This window comes from Hakea prostrata, chromosome 11 (genome assembly GCF_041222555.1).
Source record: "Hakea prostrata isolate BN-2017 chromosome 11, UWA_Hpros_2, whole genome shotgun sequence".
Classification (NCBI taxonomy): domain Eukaryota; kingdom Viridiplantae; phylum Streptophyta; class Magnoliopsida; order Proteales; family Proteaceae; genus Hakea; species Hakea prostrata.
Window position 1 is genome coordinate 5,876,255 of NC_142610.1, and position 15,209 is coordinate 5,891,463.

At 37.0% G+C, this 15,209-nt stretch overlaps 1 protein-coding gene across 1 annotated transcript in view; it reads left to right on the forward strand.

Annotated features, from left to right (window-relative positions):
- The window catches only part of NRPD1B (nuclear RNA polymerase D1B), a 55,682-nt gene extending 40,473 nt beyond the window's left edge, over positions 1-15,209 (forward strand). The window contains exons 11-19 of the mRNA XM_089139630.1: positions 1,039-1,114; positions 1,222-1,346; positions 4,745-4,956; positions 6,238-6,500; positions 10,083-10,256; positions 10,373-10,513; positions 10,718-12,309; positions 12,642-12,756; positions 14,059-15,209. Of these exons, the coding sequence (XP_088995756.1) occupies positions 1,039-1,114; positions 1,222-1,346; positions 4,745-4,956; positions 6,238-6,500; positions 10,083-10,256; positions 10,373-10,513; positions 10,718-12,309; positions 12,642-12,756; positions 14,059-14,250 (2,890 nt within the window). The 3' untranslated portion in view covers positions 14,251-15,209. The remainder of the gene's footprint in view (positions 1-1,038; positions 1,115-1,221; positions 1,347-4,744; positions 4,957-6,237; positions 6,501-10,082; positions 10,257-10,372; positions 10,514-10,717; positions 12,310-12,641; positions 12,757-14,058) is intronic.

The following is a 15,209-nucleotide window of genomic DNA, read 5'->3' on the forward strand; positions in this document are numbered from 1 at the left end:
GAGCTTTTGGAGCCTTACCCAATGAAAAATAGACAAGAGAAGAGAGAGAGAGAGAGAGCTGTCCAGTCAAAACTTTGTAGCAGTCCCTAATAGGTTGGCTCAGATACCATGTGAATTAGAAAAGAGAAACAGAGAAATGTGAAGAATGAAGGAAATATGAGAACCAAGTTAAGTGTCACATTTTATCTGAAGCACTCCCTAAATATCCCTAAATATTCAGTTAAATAGAGATCAGATAAAGGGTGGAATTATTCCACCCTAACTAGGAAATAAAAACACAAAAAGAAGGGAAAGAAATCATGCTAGAATCCCTCCTGGGGAAGATCCATCCCCCCCCCCCCCAAAGAAAAAGAAAAAAAAACCCAAAAGCCAGTTTTCCTTTGTACTTTTGGCCCTTTGTACATTCTAAAAACCACAAAGCAGAGAAGTTTAATGACTCTCAAAGTAGATACTTGTTACAGTTCGAATACCATGTGAGTATGTGACAAACCTGGAACCAGTATGTGCAAGTGGTAGTGAGAGTAGAGAAAGACGGGTTGTTTTTTATTTTTTTATTTTTTTTGGGGGGCGGGGGCGGGGATGAGACTGCAAGGAGAGGAGCTGCCAATTAATCTAATAGGCCCCTCTTTCTAGTACTAATAGAACCAAAATTGCTTTGGGAAGCATTACAAGAAGGAAACAAAATATATGCCACAATAGGGACACTCTTCCCATTGCTGTAGACTGCAAAAGTAGTTGTACCTCTGTTTGTTGACCAGCGTACTCCAATGGTACCAAACTTAATAGTATTTGTGAAATAACTGACTTGTGGGCAGTATATGTGCAAAGTATCATAAATAATTTGTGCGTTTGCACTGTCTGATCCTGAAGGTCATGGTCACCTAAGTTTGGTGGAGGAGTTGACTGCAGCTGTAGTTTATAAATATCATTGCTTCAATAGCCTGAATCTCTTTTATCCTTCTTTTTCCAACAGCATTGATTATGTATGTTTCATTTTGTATCCATGTTTCATACATGATTGATGTCTCGTTGAAACAGATATCAAAAGCAGCGAACCTCATCTGGAGGTTTGGAAAGAAATGCTGGCCTTGTTGGTCACATACATCTTGACAAGGTTGGTGCAATTTGTTATTGTTGATTTTTCTGTCTGTGGTTGCCTCTTGCCTACATATAAAATTGCTCCACTTGGTGCTCCAAACAAACCTATATTGTTTTCTACAGATGCAGTTGAAATCACTGAACAGGAGCATGTATGAGATTCTTCAAGTATGTCAGCAGACTATCAAGTCCTTCCAGAAGAAGAAAAAGTTTGCTTATCTCTTTAAGATGACATCGCTGACTTTCAGGTCTGTTTGGAATTGTGTTATGAATGGACCTTGGACGATTGACCATGTTCTTGTCTTGATTTTTGCTTCTAGAATAGTAAATAGTTGCCATGGGGCTTGATCCTAAAGTGTTTCTTTCCCCCTTTTTGCTTCATCCCTTTGTGTTCTTAACTTTAAAGGGTTTTTGTCTTCTCAGCCACAAATATACAGGTTAGAAATAAGAACAGAAAAAATAATTAGAAGAATCCGGAGTCATCTCTGATGGAAACCTGTATATCATCCTCTACTTGATTGATAACTTCATCTTGCTTTTTTATTTTTGTTTCCACTGGCAGGGAGTTTGAACTTAGATGTTCTTTCTCGTTTGTTTTTGCCAGTTGGCTGCTGTAGGATTAAGGGGTGGTTGTTGACATCTGTTGGTTTTCTTGTGACTTTGTCTTTGGAGAAGGGGAAAGTTGTATGGTTTAGGCAGGGATTGGATTTGCTTTTATTTTGTTCAAAGTAGGCCTATGACCTCTTCTCTGGACCTTTTTTTTTGAATTTTTTCCCCCTCTTTTAATCTTATTGCCTTTCCTTTTACATCTAAGGTTTCTGGTTCTATTGTCAATCAGTGGATATATGTACTACATGTATTTAGAGGCTAACTTTAGGTGTTAATCATAAAAAGTGGAATATGTACATGGACCTTTCCCTCTTATTGGGTTTGCATGGTTCAATGATGTATACACTGCGCTCTTGGGCCATCTTGGTAGTTGTTTATTAGTCATATGAACCATTATGACTTAACTGTCTCAGTGTTGGATTTTACCTTTATATAATTGGCTGTAGGTGAAAAGATCCTTTGTTATTTTATGCTTGCTGTTTTTATCCTGTAGTATTTCAATGTTTATTTTCCTATTAAAATTTTTATAGTGCCTTCCATAGGGGCAAACCCTTGTAATGTAATACTGAATGATCAAAACAGTAGCCAATCAAGATCTTTTCACAGGGAATACATTGTAGATTTGACAGATAAAGCTGAAACATAATTCAGACGCGAAACAAGGCTAACCATAGAGTTAAATCACAATGGAAATTACTTAACAACAGGGGCAGAATAGCTCTTCAAAATAGGGGCATATAGGATTCAGATCTGAGTTAGGCTAAAGCGTAGATCACCCGTATGAAATGAGAAAGATATCCATAAATCGAATGTCAAGTAGATGACAAATCTGAATAGTAACCGAAGCAAAAAATGGTCACTAAACTAGACTTGTCAATAGGCTAAGAAAGTGAGAGAACAATATGAGGGAATTGACAAAACAATGATAACAAGAAAATAACACCTGGGTTTCACAGTGCAATGTGGATCCTTTGGATCGAACACCAACCTACCTTGGTCAGACAAAAAGTTTCTCCATTAGGAAGAACAACTAACAAAGTGACTTTGATCAAAATGATGAGTGTGTTATACCCTCTTACATTAGTCCCTTTATATAGCCATTCTATAAGGCATAAACATTAAAAACACCATCCAATCGCTAGCTAGCACCCACTTAATAATCACTATAACCACTACCTAACAAAAGAAACACTTTTGACAATGAGTTCTTTTTTTTCCAAAGTACTACCCCTTTTATTGACTTTCTCAAGAACTAGACTTGGGCTTAAGTCTAGCCCATAAAGATCATAACATGTGGTCTGACTTTAGGCCGCCAAAATAGTCCCAACCCATGAAAGCCATGGGCTGATTTGGGTCATACTGTTGTGACCCATTGGCATTCTTTTCTCTAGCATATGTTTTCAGCCTTGCATCAACTCTCCCCAACTTGATAACATTCATCTTTGACGAATGGATGAATGACATGTTACACTTATACATATCATGATCAAGTTTCATGAAATTGTCGGCATGAATCCAAGTACTATCATGTCATGGATGATTTTTCCATTTGACATGGAAAGCATGGCATCCAGTACCACGATGAGTGGTTTTGTAAGAGTCATCCAAAACCTCCTCCATGACATCATCAATTAGTGGCTTGAATTGGGGCAGCCTTAGCATTTATTCGGTGTCTTTGTCATTAGAGTGATATCCTACATAAAGATGCAAGTCAGCCATGTTGAAGACGTTGCTTGTATTCATTTTAGCCGGTACCTTGAGCACATAAGTGTTAGGTCCAATACGTTTCAGCACCTTGAATGGACCCATCTTTTTTTGGATGGAGTTTGTTGTTGACCTCAATGTTGTAACCTTTTAGGGATTGACATGAACCATCACCATGTCTCTTGGTTAAAACTCTACATATGTCAATGACCATCAGCTGTAGCCTTGTAGACATCATTGTTGAGAGTTATTTTTCGTTGAGCATCTGCATGTACCTCTGTAATATGGTGCAGAAACTCGTTTATCTCAATACTTATGCGTGCTTGTGGTGGTAGTGGAACCAGGTCTATAGGCCGCTGGGGTTGAACTCCGGGTAGAATCTCAAATGGACAACGACCTATCGTTTGATTAACTCAGTTGTTGTAAGCATCTATGTCAAGTAAGAAGGCTATGTATCCGCATAATCACAAACTAAATACCTCATTAAATTTCCCAACCTTTGGTTCACCACCTCCGTTTGCCCGTCAGTTTGTGGATGGAATGTGGTTGAAAACTTGAATTTTGTGTTACGGAAAACATTCAACCACCATTAGGAGAAAGTACTTTTTGGTTCAATGCCTCAATGCATCAGCCACTGTATTCTCCTTCCACCTTTGTACTTTATTGCAAATACAAACTCCTAGATAAGCAACCCATTTGGTATCCCAGTTGCTAATAGACTTTTGGGAATTGAGATGCTTGAGGGCCTCATGATCGGTATTGAGGATGAACTCTTTGCCGATGATAGTGTGTCTCCAGTGGCGTAACACTTGGACAACAGCATAAAACTCCATATCATATGTCAAATAGCGTCGCTTGGCATCACTGAGTGCCCACCTTGTGGTCATAATTCAAAATAATTCTGTGTAGCAAGTGGTCTGCTTGTGGTCATAATTCTCAGGTATTATATAAACATCCATAATGTTTTATAAAAATGAAATTTGAGATGAGGACAAACCATGCTGTTCATTTAGGGAGTCCATCTCTGTTCTTTCCTACCTGGTCATTGATCTACTTTTCCCCTTCTGTTGTTGTCATTGGTTTCATTCATGATTGCTTCTTCTAATGGGAAACTCATGTAAATAAAACTAGGATTAGAGCATGAGCAAACAGGGAGACATACACCTAACTATTAGGTCTTCTGCTTAAACTTGAAGGGTGCTCCTTTCTCTTTGTATATGCTATGAAATAAAATGCAAGAAAACAAGCTGATTAGATTTATTTATTTCCATTTTCCTGCAAGTGAAACTCCAGTTATATCCCTACTAGTCATTTTATGTTTCTTTCCTTGCAGTGAATCTTGCTGTCTGCAGCAATCGCCTGTTGATAATTGTCTTCAGCAATCACCTGTTGATAATTGTCTTCAGCAATCACCTGTTGATAAATTGTCCGAATTCCCTTGCTTAATGTTCTTTTTGCAAGATACGAGTGCCGATGCATTGGAGAGTAACTCACAAATCCTGGCCAATATCATCTGCCCTGTTCTGTTGGAGACAATCGTTAAAGGTATTATGTAATAGTCAAAAGGTGTAGCTAGCAACCCAGTATGCAAAGCTTCTGTCACTGTGGGTCTGGGGAAGCGATTTTCATATTTGAAGCTGCTGTCTTTTTCTTTTCATTGAGTACCTTTTCTGCATTTTTTTGCTTTGCTTTGCTTTCTGCTTATTGATGACAGGTTGAATATTGATTTATTATTATTCATTTGTTGGCCTTGGTTATTCCATACCTATATCTGTTTACTTTTAAGCTGCACAAAGATGATTTGTGAGGACACTGGTGAGCTGGTTTGGGATGATTGCCTCTTTCTCTACCTCATCTCATTGGGAGAAAAAGGAGGAATGCTCAGAGTGGGAAAAAGGAAAAAAAATAGAGAATTACAAGATCAGTTTGGCTGTTCAAGTAATGAGTTTGAACCAGTTAATATGAGCCAACTCAACTCGAAAGAGAGAAACTGATTGGATTAAAAAAAATAGATGGGTAATTTAGGTATTTAAAAATACCAGGCAGCAGAAGAGGTGAGAGTTTGGATTTTTGGGGAATCAGATGTGAAAGCTTGAGTTGGGGAGTTTTAGTAAATAGAGCTTAAGTATAAGGAGCGATAGAAATTTGCTCTTTAGAATGTCATTCTCTAGACATGGGAATATGACATTTTGGGCTTATATGAATCAGAAGCTAACTGTTTTATGTTGAAAAAAAAATTGGTTGTATATTTGGAAATATTCATAACATAATATGTGGTGTGGATTTTTTCTTTTTTGGGAGAGAGGGGGGGGGGGGAGAGAGACTTTCTCAGGGGTACACCTTATGCTATCTTGTTATAAAAGCATCCACCATTTCTTTCTGAAATCTGGAATTCAACTTCTGGTATGGACTAAGTAAATGAGGGTATCACAAAGATACTTCTATCATACTTTACCGACTCTTACTGTCTCTTCATCAAGTTTCCACACTGTTTGAAAATGAAGCTATTTTAGTAGTATGGGTAACAACAGCACTGTAAGTATGGGAGAGTGGAGTAGCTTAAAGATTCATGACATTAATATTATTTGGCATTACTGTTGCGGGGATTTTCAATTGTGGAAAGATTGGCATTCCTGAACTGATTGAATTTAATCTGCTGTGTCTCGTCAATGTTTTGTTCTTGAGGGTAATATTCTGCCTCCTGGAATTCTATTTTTCCTTTTTATGTGTTGCACATTGAATTCATTTGTTCATAAGTTCAAGCTTTTGAATCTGTCTTCTCCCCCGCCCCCCCACCCACCCCAAAAAAAATAAAATAAATGAAAGGTGATCCTCGAGTAAACTCAGCCAACGTGATGTGGATTAACCGAGATAACATGACACACACTTGCAAGACTAAGGGTGAAGTAGCTCTGGATGTTTTAATCGAGAAAAGAGATGTCAAGAAAAATGGTGATGCTTGGAGGATTCTTATGGATTCCTGCCTCCCTGTAATCCATTTAATTGATACAAGGAGATCGATTCCACATGGGATAAAGCAAGTCAAGGAGTTACTTGGTATTTCGTGTGCATTTGGTCAAGCAGTTCAGGTAACACTCATTGGCTTTCTGCAGTTGAATAAAATTGACAAACATCTTATGCATCTTGTCTATAATGCCTTTCCAATAATCTTTTATTTTTGTTCCTACTAAGTAATAATAGTGATGAAAAACCTGGATCATGTGATTCCTTATGTTCTTGCATGCTTGTCAAAATTGTTGCTTTTGGAGAAATAGTCAAAAAGTAGATATTGAAAAAAGAAAGGTGGGAAATAAGTTTCCATGTAAGAATGAAATACCTGTGTTGAAGTTCAAGCTATAAGGAAAGCATTTAAGCATCTCATTTCTAATTTTACTTTCCAGTTTGAATTATAATCAAACCCATGTCTCCTATGTTGAGTACATGAGGCCTAAAAGATTGAAGTATTAAACACCTTGCACGAAGCTGATCCAGAGTACTCTTGGCATATTAAAGAGTTCTAGCCTTCCTCTCTAGTCATCCATACACCTGCACGAAAGATCCTTCATATGGTCATCTAAGCCCAAAGAGGAGAGGGGGAAAAAACCAAGGACTTGCTTATTATTCATTGCCTGTTTTCCTCCAAGACAGGTAGCATGTTTGCTTTAAAGCAACAGTTACAACAGTTTTGAAGAGGATTCATCCTCTTGTTTTGCTGTGTCTGATCTAGATGATTCGTTTGGTTTTCTTTCCTTCTATGTGCTTTGTACCGGATTTTGTGTTTGATTTCTTATTTATACAAACTTGATCTTTTTTGCATTTGAGGCATGGAACAAAATTCCCTCGAAAGATGCGAAATTTCAAGCAAAATTTCCCATTTTGAAAAAGTTGAAATGAAACCTTTGGATACCGAAATGAAATCATAGGTTTCCATTGAAACTTGCGAAATTTCATCGAAACTGCTCGAAGCTTGCAAAACCTGGGTCAACCGGTTTGCTAGGTGGTTTTTTCGCTTAAATTCATTAATTTTCGAATGAAGCCCAGGTGCAACCTCAAGTTTTGACCCTTTGTGAGCCCATTCCAGGTGATTTTAAGCCATTTCCTCCCCTCTGGTGATTTCAATAGTTTTGATGGTCATTTCAAGATTTTTCAAGGTTTTTTGCAATGCAATCAAATTCTCCCCAAAATTTTTTTTCAGGCTTAGATGATGTTGGATTCTTTTGAATTTAATATATGTTGTCTCTAATAGCTATAGAACAAATTCGGTCAAAACATGTGAAATTTCCACCGAAATTTTCCATTTTGGGAACCTCGAAACGAAAAACTAGGGGACCCAAAAAAAAATCCCTAGTTTCAATCGAAACCGTCGAAATTTTGTCGAAACCTCGTAACCTATCGAAACTTGTCAAAACCTGGTTTAACCTAGCTGGACCAGCTGGTTTATGAGAAAAAAAAAATTCCAAAATTTTGTGGGAAACATGAGAAATTTTGTGGGAGACTTCGAAAATTTCATGGAAACTTGGGAAATTTCGTGGAAACTTGAGACTTTTTCTTGCAAGTTTCTTAACTTTCACAAATTTTCAATTTTTTTTTTGTTTCTTTCATGTTTTCCCAAATACCATGACAAATACCATGACAAATACCCCCCTCCATCAAGACTTCCCTATCCAAATTGCATATTCCCTCAAACTGGTTATCTTAGACATGTTGATGACTGGACTTATAAAGTTGCAATTGTCGATTACTTTGACAACCCTAGGCATAAAATGTCATAGGATGTCTATGTTCGTTGGCTGGAGGAGAGGATGTTATAGGTATAGTATTACTCAGCTCATAGGATGGATCCACCGAGGCACTCCTCTTGGCATTGAGTTGTACTTTCCTTTTATTGTTAGTTACTTTGTATTTGATGTTTTGAAGTTAGAAATTATATATTGAATGTTATGTACTTAAGTAGTTAAGTTTATAGTGTATTTCTTGGACAACTCTACATTGATGTTATATACATTGAATGACATATCTACATTGATTTTTTTAGCAAAATGCATGTGCCAATGTGTTCTTTATACTCTAATTAGCTTAAATGCAGAGTCCCACCCTAAAATACTCCTTAAAACTTGTCGAAAATTGCACAAAAAAGTCTTAAGTTTCCTCGAAATTTCTCAATTTCCCACCTAGGTTTCCCATTTTCACCCGGTCGAAACTTGAGTTTCCCTTGAATTTTTTTTCTATGTTGGTAGCTAGATTTAATAATGTATGTTGTTAGATTTAATTTTTGAAGTGTGCTAGTATTTCTTTATTTTTCTAATTAAAAAATTACATGTAAAATTATATTTTTCAAAAAATAACTTACATATACATGATGTATTGGCTTTGTTTTGATGTACGTGAAACAACATAACTCAATCTACATTGTGATGGTGTCCAAATTAATTTTAGGTTGTTTAATTTTAATTTCATGTATTTAATAATTACTAATAATTAATGTTTTAATTATAAAAATATTTTAATTAGCAAAAAATTCCCAAAATTTGGGAATACTTTAGGTTATAAGTGATGTGTGTTTAGGCTAAAAATTAGTTACTTTGTATTTGAAGTATTGAACTTGAACTTAGAAGTTATGTATTAAATGTTATGTTTATAGTCTATTTGTCGGAAACTTCTCTTATATGCTATGACTTTGATATATATATATATATATATATATATATATATATATATATATATATATATATATATATATATATATATATATTGGTCTAATAGCATGTTTGGGGTAAACATTACTAACCCTACATTATCATTCATGTCTATATCCATTAACTGGATTATTGTTTGTATGTTGTTCCATATATATATTGGTCTAATAGCATGTTTGGGGTAAACATTACTAACCCTACATTATCATTCATGTCTATATCCATTAACTGGATTATTGTTTGTATGTTGTTCCATCTTCCATCATATAATGTTACCAAAACCTTTGTTCCCAATTCTCGTCTTACTAGAGAGTTTATTCCTACTGCGAATATTAGTACTACTAAGTTTGGTGAAGATAAGATCAAAGGCCTGGTGCAAATGCAATCCTACATGATGCAAGATTTTTTTTTTTGGTTAAGAACAATAATACATTTCTTTTTAACTCTTTGTTAATCTCATATCCTTTGTCTAAGTCCTTCCACCTTGGCCACCTTGCCCTTTCAAAACACACAACATGCAGGGTCTTACAGGACTTTTACGCCTAGTTCCCTGAGACTTTCGGCATACTTTTTGAGATTAAGGAAGTGTTATACATACATCTTTTAGCAAAATGCATATGCCAATATGTTCTTTATGCTCTAATTAGCTTATATGTAGAGTCCCATCCCCAAATATCACCCAAAACTTGTTGGAAAAATTCCAAAGTTTTCATGAAGTTTTCCAAGTTTCAAACTTAAATTCTCATTTTCATTGGGTCAAAACGTGAGTTTCCCTCGAATTTTGTTCCATGATTTGTGGGCATGTGTTGCCAGATTACTGTCATAGTTGGTGTGTTTATTAATCACATTATTGTGACAGTGATGGATAAAAATATTTGACTGTTGACTCTTGTATAGAATATAATCGTTAATATATTATTTGACACGTCTTTTGGTTCTACAGTATAGTAATTTCAACTTACATTGGTTTGGCAGCGCCTCTCAAAATCTGTGAGGATGGTTGCAAAAGATGTACTCAGAGAGCACCTTATACTCATTGCCAACAGCATGACATGCACTGGTGATTTGATTGGTTTCAATAGAGGAGGTTACAAGAAACTATTTCGCTCTTTAAATGTCCAAGTACCATTCACAGAAGCCACCCTATTTGTAAGAATTGTTGTCTTCTTTTTTTTGTGTGGGTGGGTGGGTGGTTTGTTTTGTACTTGATGTTTTGAAAAACTAATGTATTTACATTGTAACTTATCATTGTATGTGTTTTCCAGACACCAAAGAAATCTTTTGAAAGGGCTGCTGAAAAATGTCATGTGGATTCTTTGTCAAGCATAGTTGCATCATGTGCTTGGGGTAAACATGTTGCAGTTGGTACTGGAACTAATTTTGAGATTTTGTGGAACAACAAGGAGGTTAGTTCATATTTCAATGCCCTTTTGAACTTGCTGTTGGATTTATGAATGAGATTGTTATCAGGTCTGGTAAGGTGGAATCTCAAGTAGTTATCTAAGAGCACTTGTTATTACTAAACCTGATGACCTGACTGCATGGGGCCACTGAAACTGTTCTGCATTTTATTTAAAATCGTTGGTGTAATTACTTTTCCTTTTTGTTAGATGGGAGTGAACCAAGATAGAGGAATAGATGCATATAATTTTCTGCAATTGGTGAGAAGTCCAAATGAAGTTGAATCAAGCGGTGCATGTCTTGGTGGAGAAATTGATGGTCTTGGATTGGAAAATGGTGACATGGAGTTCAATTTATCCCCAAGGTGCAACTCTAACTTTGATAGGCCAATCTTTGATGAAGCTGAAGTCGTATGCGGCTGGGACAAAAAGCAAACACCAGATAAAAGAAAATCTAATGTTTCAAGTTGGGAAGGTGCTTCATCCTTACCTGTCGAATCAAGTGGTTTCAGTGGATGGAACACTAGTGAACATCTAGATTCAGAGAATGGCGATGATGGAAACCTGAAACCGAATGCTTGGGATAGTTGGGGAACAGATAAAGCACAAACACAGGCTTCATCCTTACCTGTTGAATCAAGTGGTTTCAGAGAATGGAACACTAGTGAACATCTAGATTCAGAGAATGGTGATGGTGGAAACCCGAAACCAAATGCTTGGGATAGTTGGGGAACAGATGCAGCTCAAACACAGTCTTCATCCTTACCTGTCAAATCAAGTGGTTTCAGTGAATGGAAAACTAATGAGCATCTAGATTCAGAGAATGGTGATGATGGAAACCGGAAACCGAGTGCTTGGGATAGTTGCGAAACAGATAAAGTTCAAACACAGGCTAGTTGGGTAACGGATAAGGCTAAAGCACAGACAAGCCATCTCATGAATCCTTCAGTGGTTTCCTCTAGACCTGATGGATGGAGTTCCCAGGAGGGTATTCACTTGGAGCAGTCCAATGATTCAGGAAAATGGGATGAAGGACCACATATGAGTGACACCAATAAAAAGGAATCACAATCTCAGTTGGGCCAACAAAGAGAGTCACACAGTTGGGATGCTACTGTAACTGAAATACCGTCAAGTGAAACTGTAAGTTCACAAGGATGGGGTTCTCAAAATGCCAGTGACTGGACCAGAAAGGATGAAGGACCACATCTGAATGGTACCAAGAAAAATGTATCACGAGCTCAGTGGAGCCAACAAGGAGACTTATGCAGTCGGCGTACTACTGAGTCTGAACTGCCATTAAGTGAAACTGTTAGTCCACAAGGATGGGGTTCTCAAAATTCTAGTGACTGGACCAAAAATGAATGGAAAGCTCAGGACCAAGAATCAATGGAGTTGCCTGTTGAACCACTCCCCATTGATGATAAACAAGAGCATGCAACTAAACTGGACGTTTCACTTGGTTGGGGATCTAAGAGTTCTAGTGGAGATTGGAATAATGAAACTAATAGGGGCCAACAGAGCGAACCACTTGGCGGCTCACAAGCTTGGGGTACAGTGGTGCCACAGCAAATAAAGCCTACCAATTCACGCGGTTGGGGTTCTGATGCTGGAGATTGGAAGAAGAAAAATCGCCCTTCAAAGCCACCTGGAAAATTTGATGATCGAAATGACTGGAATGCTAGTGGGATTTTTACTGCAAGTAGACAACGGTTAGACCTATTCACATCTGAGGAGCAAATTATTCTTTCAGATGTTGAACCAATCATGCAGACAATAAGAAGGATCATGCATCATACCAGGTAATTTTCCTAACAATATCGGTGAATAAGTTTTCACTTACTCGTTTCATTCTTTGTTCTGAACACTCTTCTGCTGTTCTAATGAGATATGACCATATTGCACCTTTTGTTTGCATGGACACAGTCTTGAATAGTGCGATTACCAAAAAAAACAAAGTCTTGAATAGTGTTTTGCCGACCAGTTTCATGCATGATTGTCATTTTCTTATTTCTTTTTATGATAATCCTGTTGGGAAGCATTTTTGATTGCATGTTCTCTCATATGCATATATAAAGTCTTCATTTTTTATTAACCTCAACTGAGCTCTGGAAATAATGTTTACCCTGTGAAGGTACAAAGATGGCGAACCACTATCACCTGAAGATCAGTCATTTGTACTTGAGAAAGTTTTTACCCATCATCCTGATAAAGTGTCCAAAATGGGTGTCGGAGTTGATTATGTCATGGTATGTGGATGCCAACTTGTCATGAGATTATGTTAATTTTTTAATTTTTAATGTGATATCGATATGTTTACCCAAAGAAAATGTGATATCAGTATACCATGGCCTTGTGAAAAGAATGAGGACATCTTTCTATACTAAATGGAAAAAGTGTCCATTCTATGCTTGCTTTCCTGAATCTGTTGTGTGCTTAAACATGGACTCCAAATTACTGTTTTTCTTTTTTTGGGGTCCGGGGGGGGGGGGGGCTTAGTTTTGCCAGGGTTGTGTTTCCTTTTTCTACATTATGCATCCAGGCGGTTGGATTTTTTAAACTCTGACTAGTGGCTGTCGTGTATTCTGCCTACCCAGGTTGTACTTTATGGTTAGGTTTTTGTACTGATAATATATGAAGAATATGTGATGTAAACTCAGTTTTAGGGTTAGGGGTAGTAGTGAAATTTCCCTAAAACTAAGGGCTGCCCAGGGATTTCAGCAAAAAGAACTAGCTTTCTAGGCTGTGTACGGGGCAGTTTGAGCACCTGAAACCTTGCTGTATTAGAATTTCCAGAGCTGAATTTTAACTAGAATCTGAAAATCTAGGTTTTTGGGGGTTTCGGCTAGGGTGGGAAACGGGATCTTTTCTGCTGTTTTGTAATTTCTGAACTCTTCTCAAGGGTTTAAGTTGTAGGAGAGGGGCTTAGTTGGATTAGATCTTAGGTTTTAGAAATAGAAGAAGAGTTGCAGAATTTTCTGTTGAAGAAGATGAAGTGAAGTGGTCTTTGTGTTCTCATAAATATGTAGACAATTAACCTGGATTATGTAGCAATTTTACTTGACTAGATTTTAATTATGGACCCTGTTTGTGCACAACATTGTCTGGGTCTGGTTGTAGGAAAGCTTGTCATTCAAACTTGCCTATCCTCTATTTGAGGCGTTCGATATTTCAAGTTACATGATCCCTAAGTCCATCTTACCTTCAGAGAATCCACTTCAACTACTTGTGTCAAATAAATAAAGGAACTTGATGCTAGTGTTCAAACTACTTGGGTCTTTAAAATGTCTGGGATAGTTGATACATGTATTGTAGAAAATCTAGAGATTACAGTCTAGATAGGAAATTGATGTCCTTTGTGGCCTGCTTTCTTTGGAGGGCTCCAAACTGGAAATGGTTGAATAATTGCTAGGGTATTCCCTGTCTCCTATGCACAACCAGGAAGAGAACCTGCATGTGTATTCAATGACTTCTTAAGTTTTTCAAATCAATGCTTAATAGCCAGAAAATATGATCGATTGTTTTCCTGATTATATTTTAAACTTTGACAGGTAAATAAGCATGCTAGTTTCCAGGATAGCAGGTGCTTCTATCTTGTCTGTGCTGATGGTCGCAATGAAGATTTCTCATACCGAAAGTGTATTGAAAACTTCATCAAGGGTAAGTACCCTTCCCTTGCTGAATCATTCAATTCAAAGTACTTCAAAAAACCTCGTTCCTCTGTTCATGTTGAACGAGAATAGTTTCAGTTCTTCGGGGGGTGTGCAAACTGGTCTTTGTGGGTGCTTGTTTATACTTGGCCCGCTTTATATTTGTGGATATTGTACATATACCACTCAAACCGTGTACCCAAATTGCTTAATCTTTTGTATGTTATGATTATCTGGTGAAGTTCATTCATATGGTGAAACCACCGATGTGCAATGTTCTGTGTAAAGGCTCCATATCTCCACCATTAGGAGAAAAGAGGAGGGGGAAAAAAAAATCCAGTAAGTATCCTCCTATATCTTGAACTAAATATTTTGTGTTGACTTTCAATGAATTTAGTACAATATTTTGTTGCAAAAAATATGCATATGTGGGAAACTCCATTTGATTGAAACTTGACATCTAGAGAGAGATGACTAGAGAAATCAAGAGTTGCTTTGGAGTCTTAGAGTTCTAGTGTAGGAAAATATCATTTACAAGATCTCCATAAGAGTGGAAGCAATTTAGCTAGCTTATCATGTTGAAAGATTTCAGATTCTCTTTTCAGGCTCTGAAAGCTAATATTGTATTACAGAAACCAAATTCTTTGGACAAATCGCCTCATATGATGAATGAAAGGGAATGCTCAATCACATTTTTAGTTATTTTGGGTTGCAAAAACTGAAAATATCAATCACAAAAATAATGACTGATATACACTTGTTCTTTGGTAAACAAAGTGAAAGAAGACTCATTTACAATCACATTCACATTGGTAGGGTGCTGGAGTCATTCACAGGATACCAGTATCTGTTGTGGAACCATATCGAATCTGCTTCTACTGCAAAAGCATCTTGATTTCTATTCCATCCAAAGAAAGCATGGGTTCGGTTCTTGATAGAAAAGATACCATGACCATAACTTGTTTCACGGAATGCAGAATAATATGGTTGTGGATATTTCAATCTGCACAATTTTAGAAGGAAAATTCGAAACAATTATATGCCAAAAATGC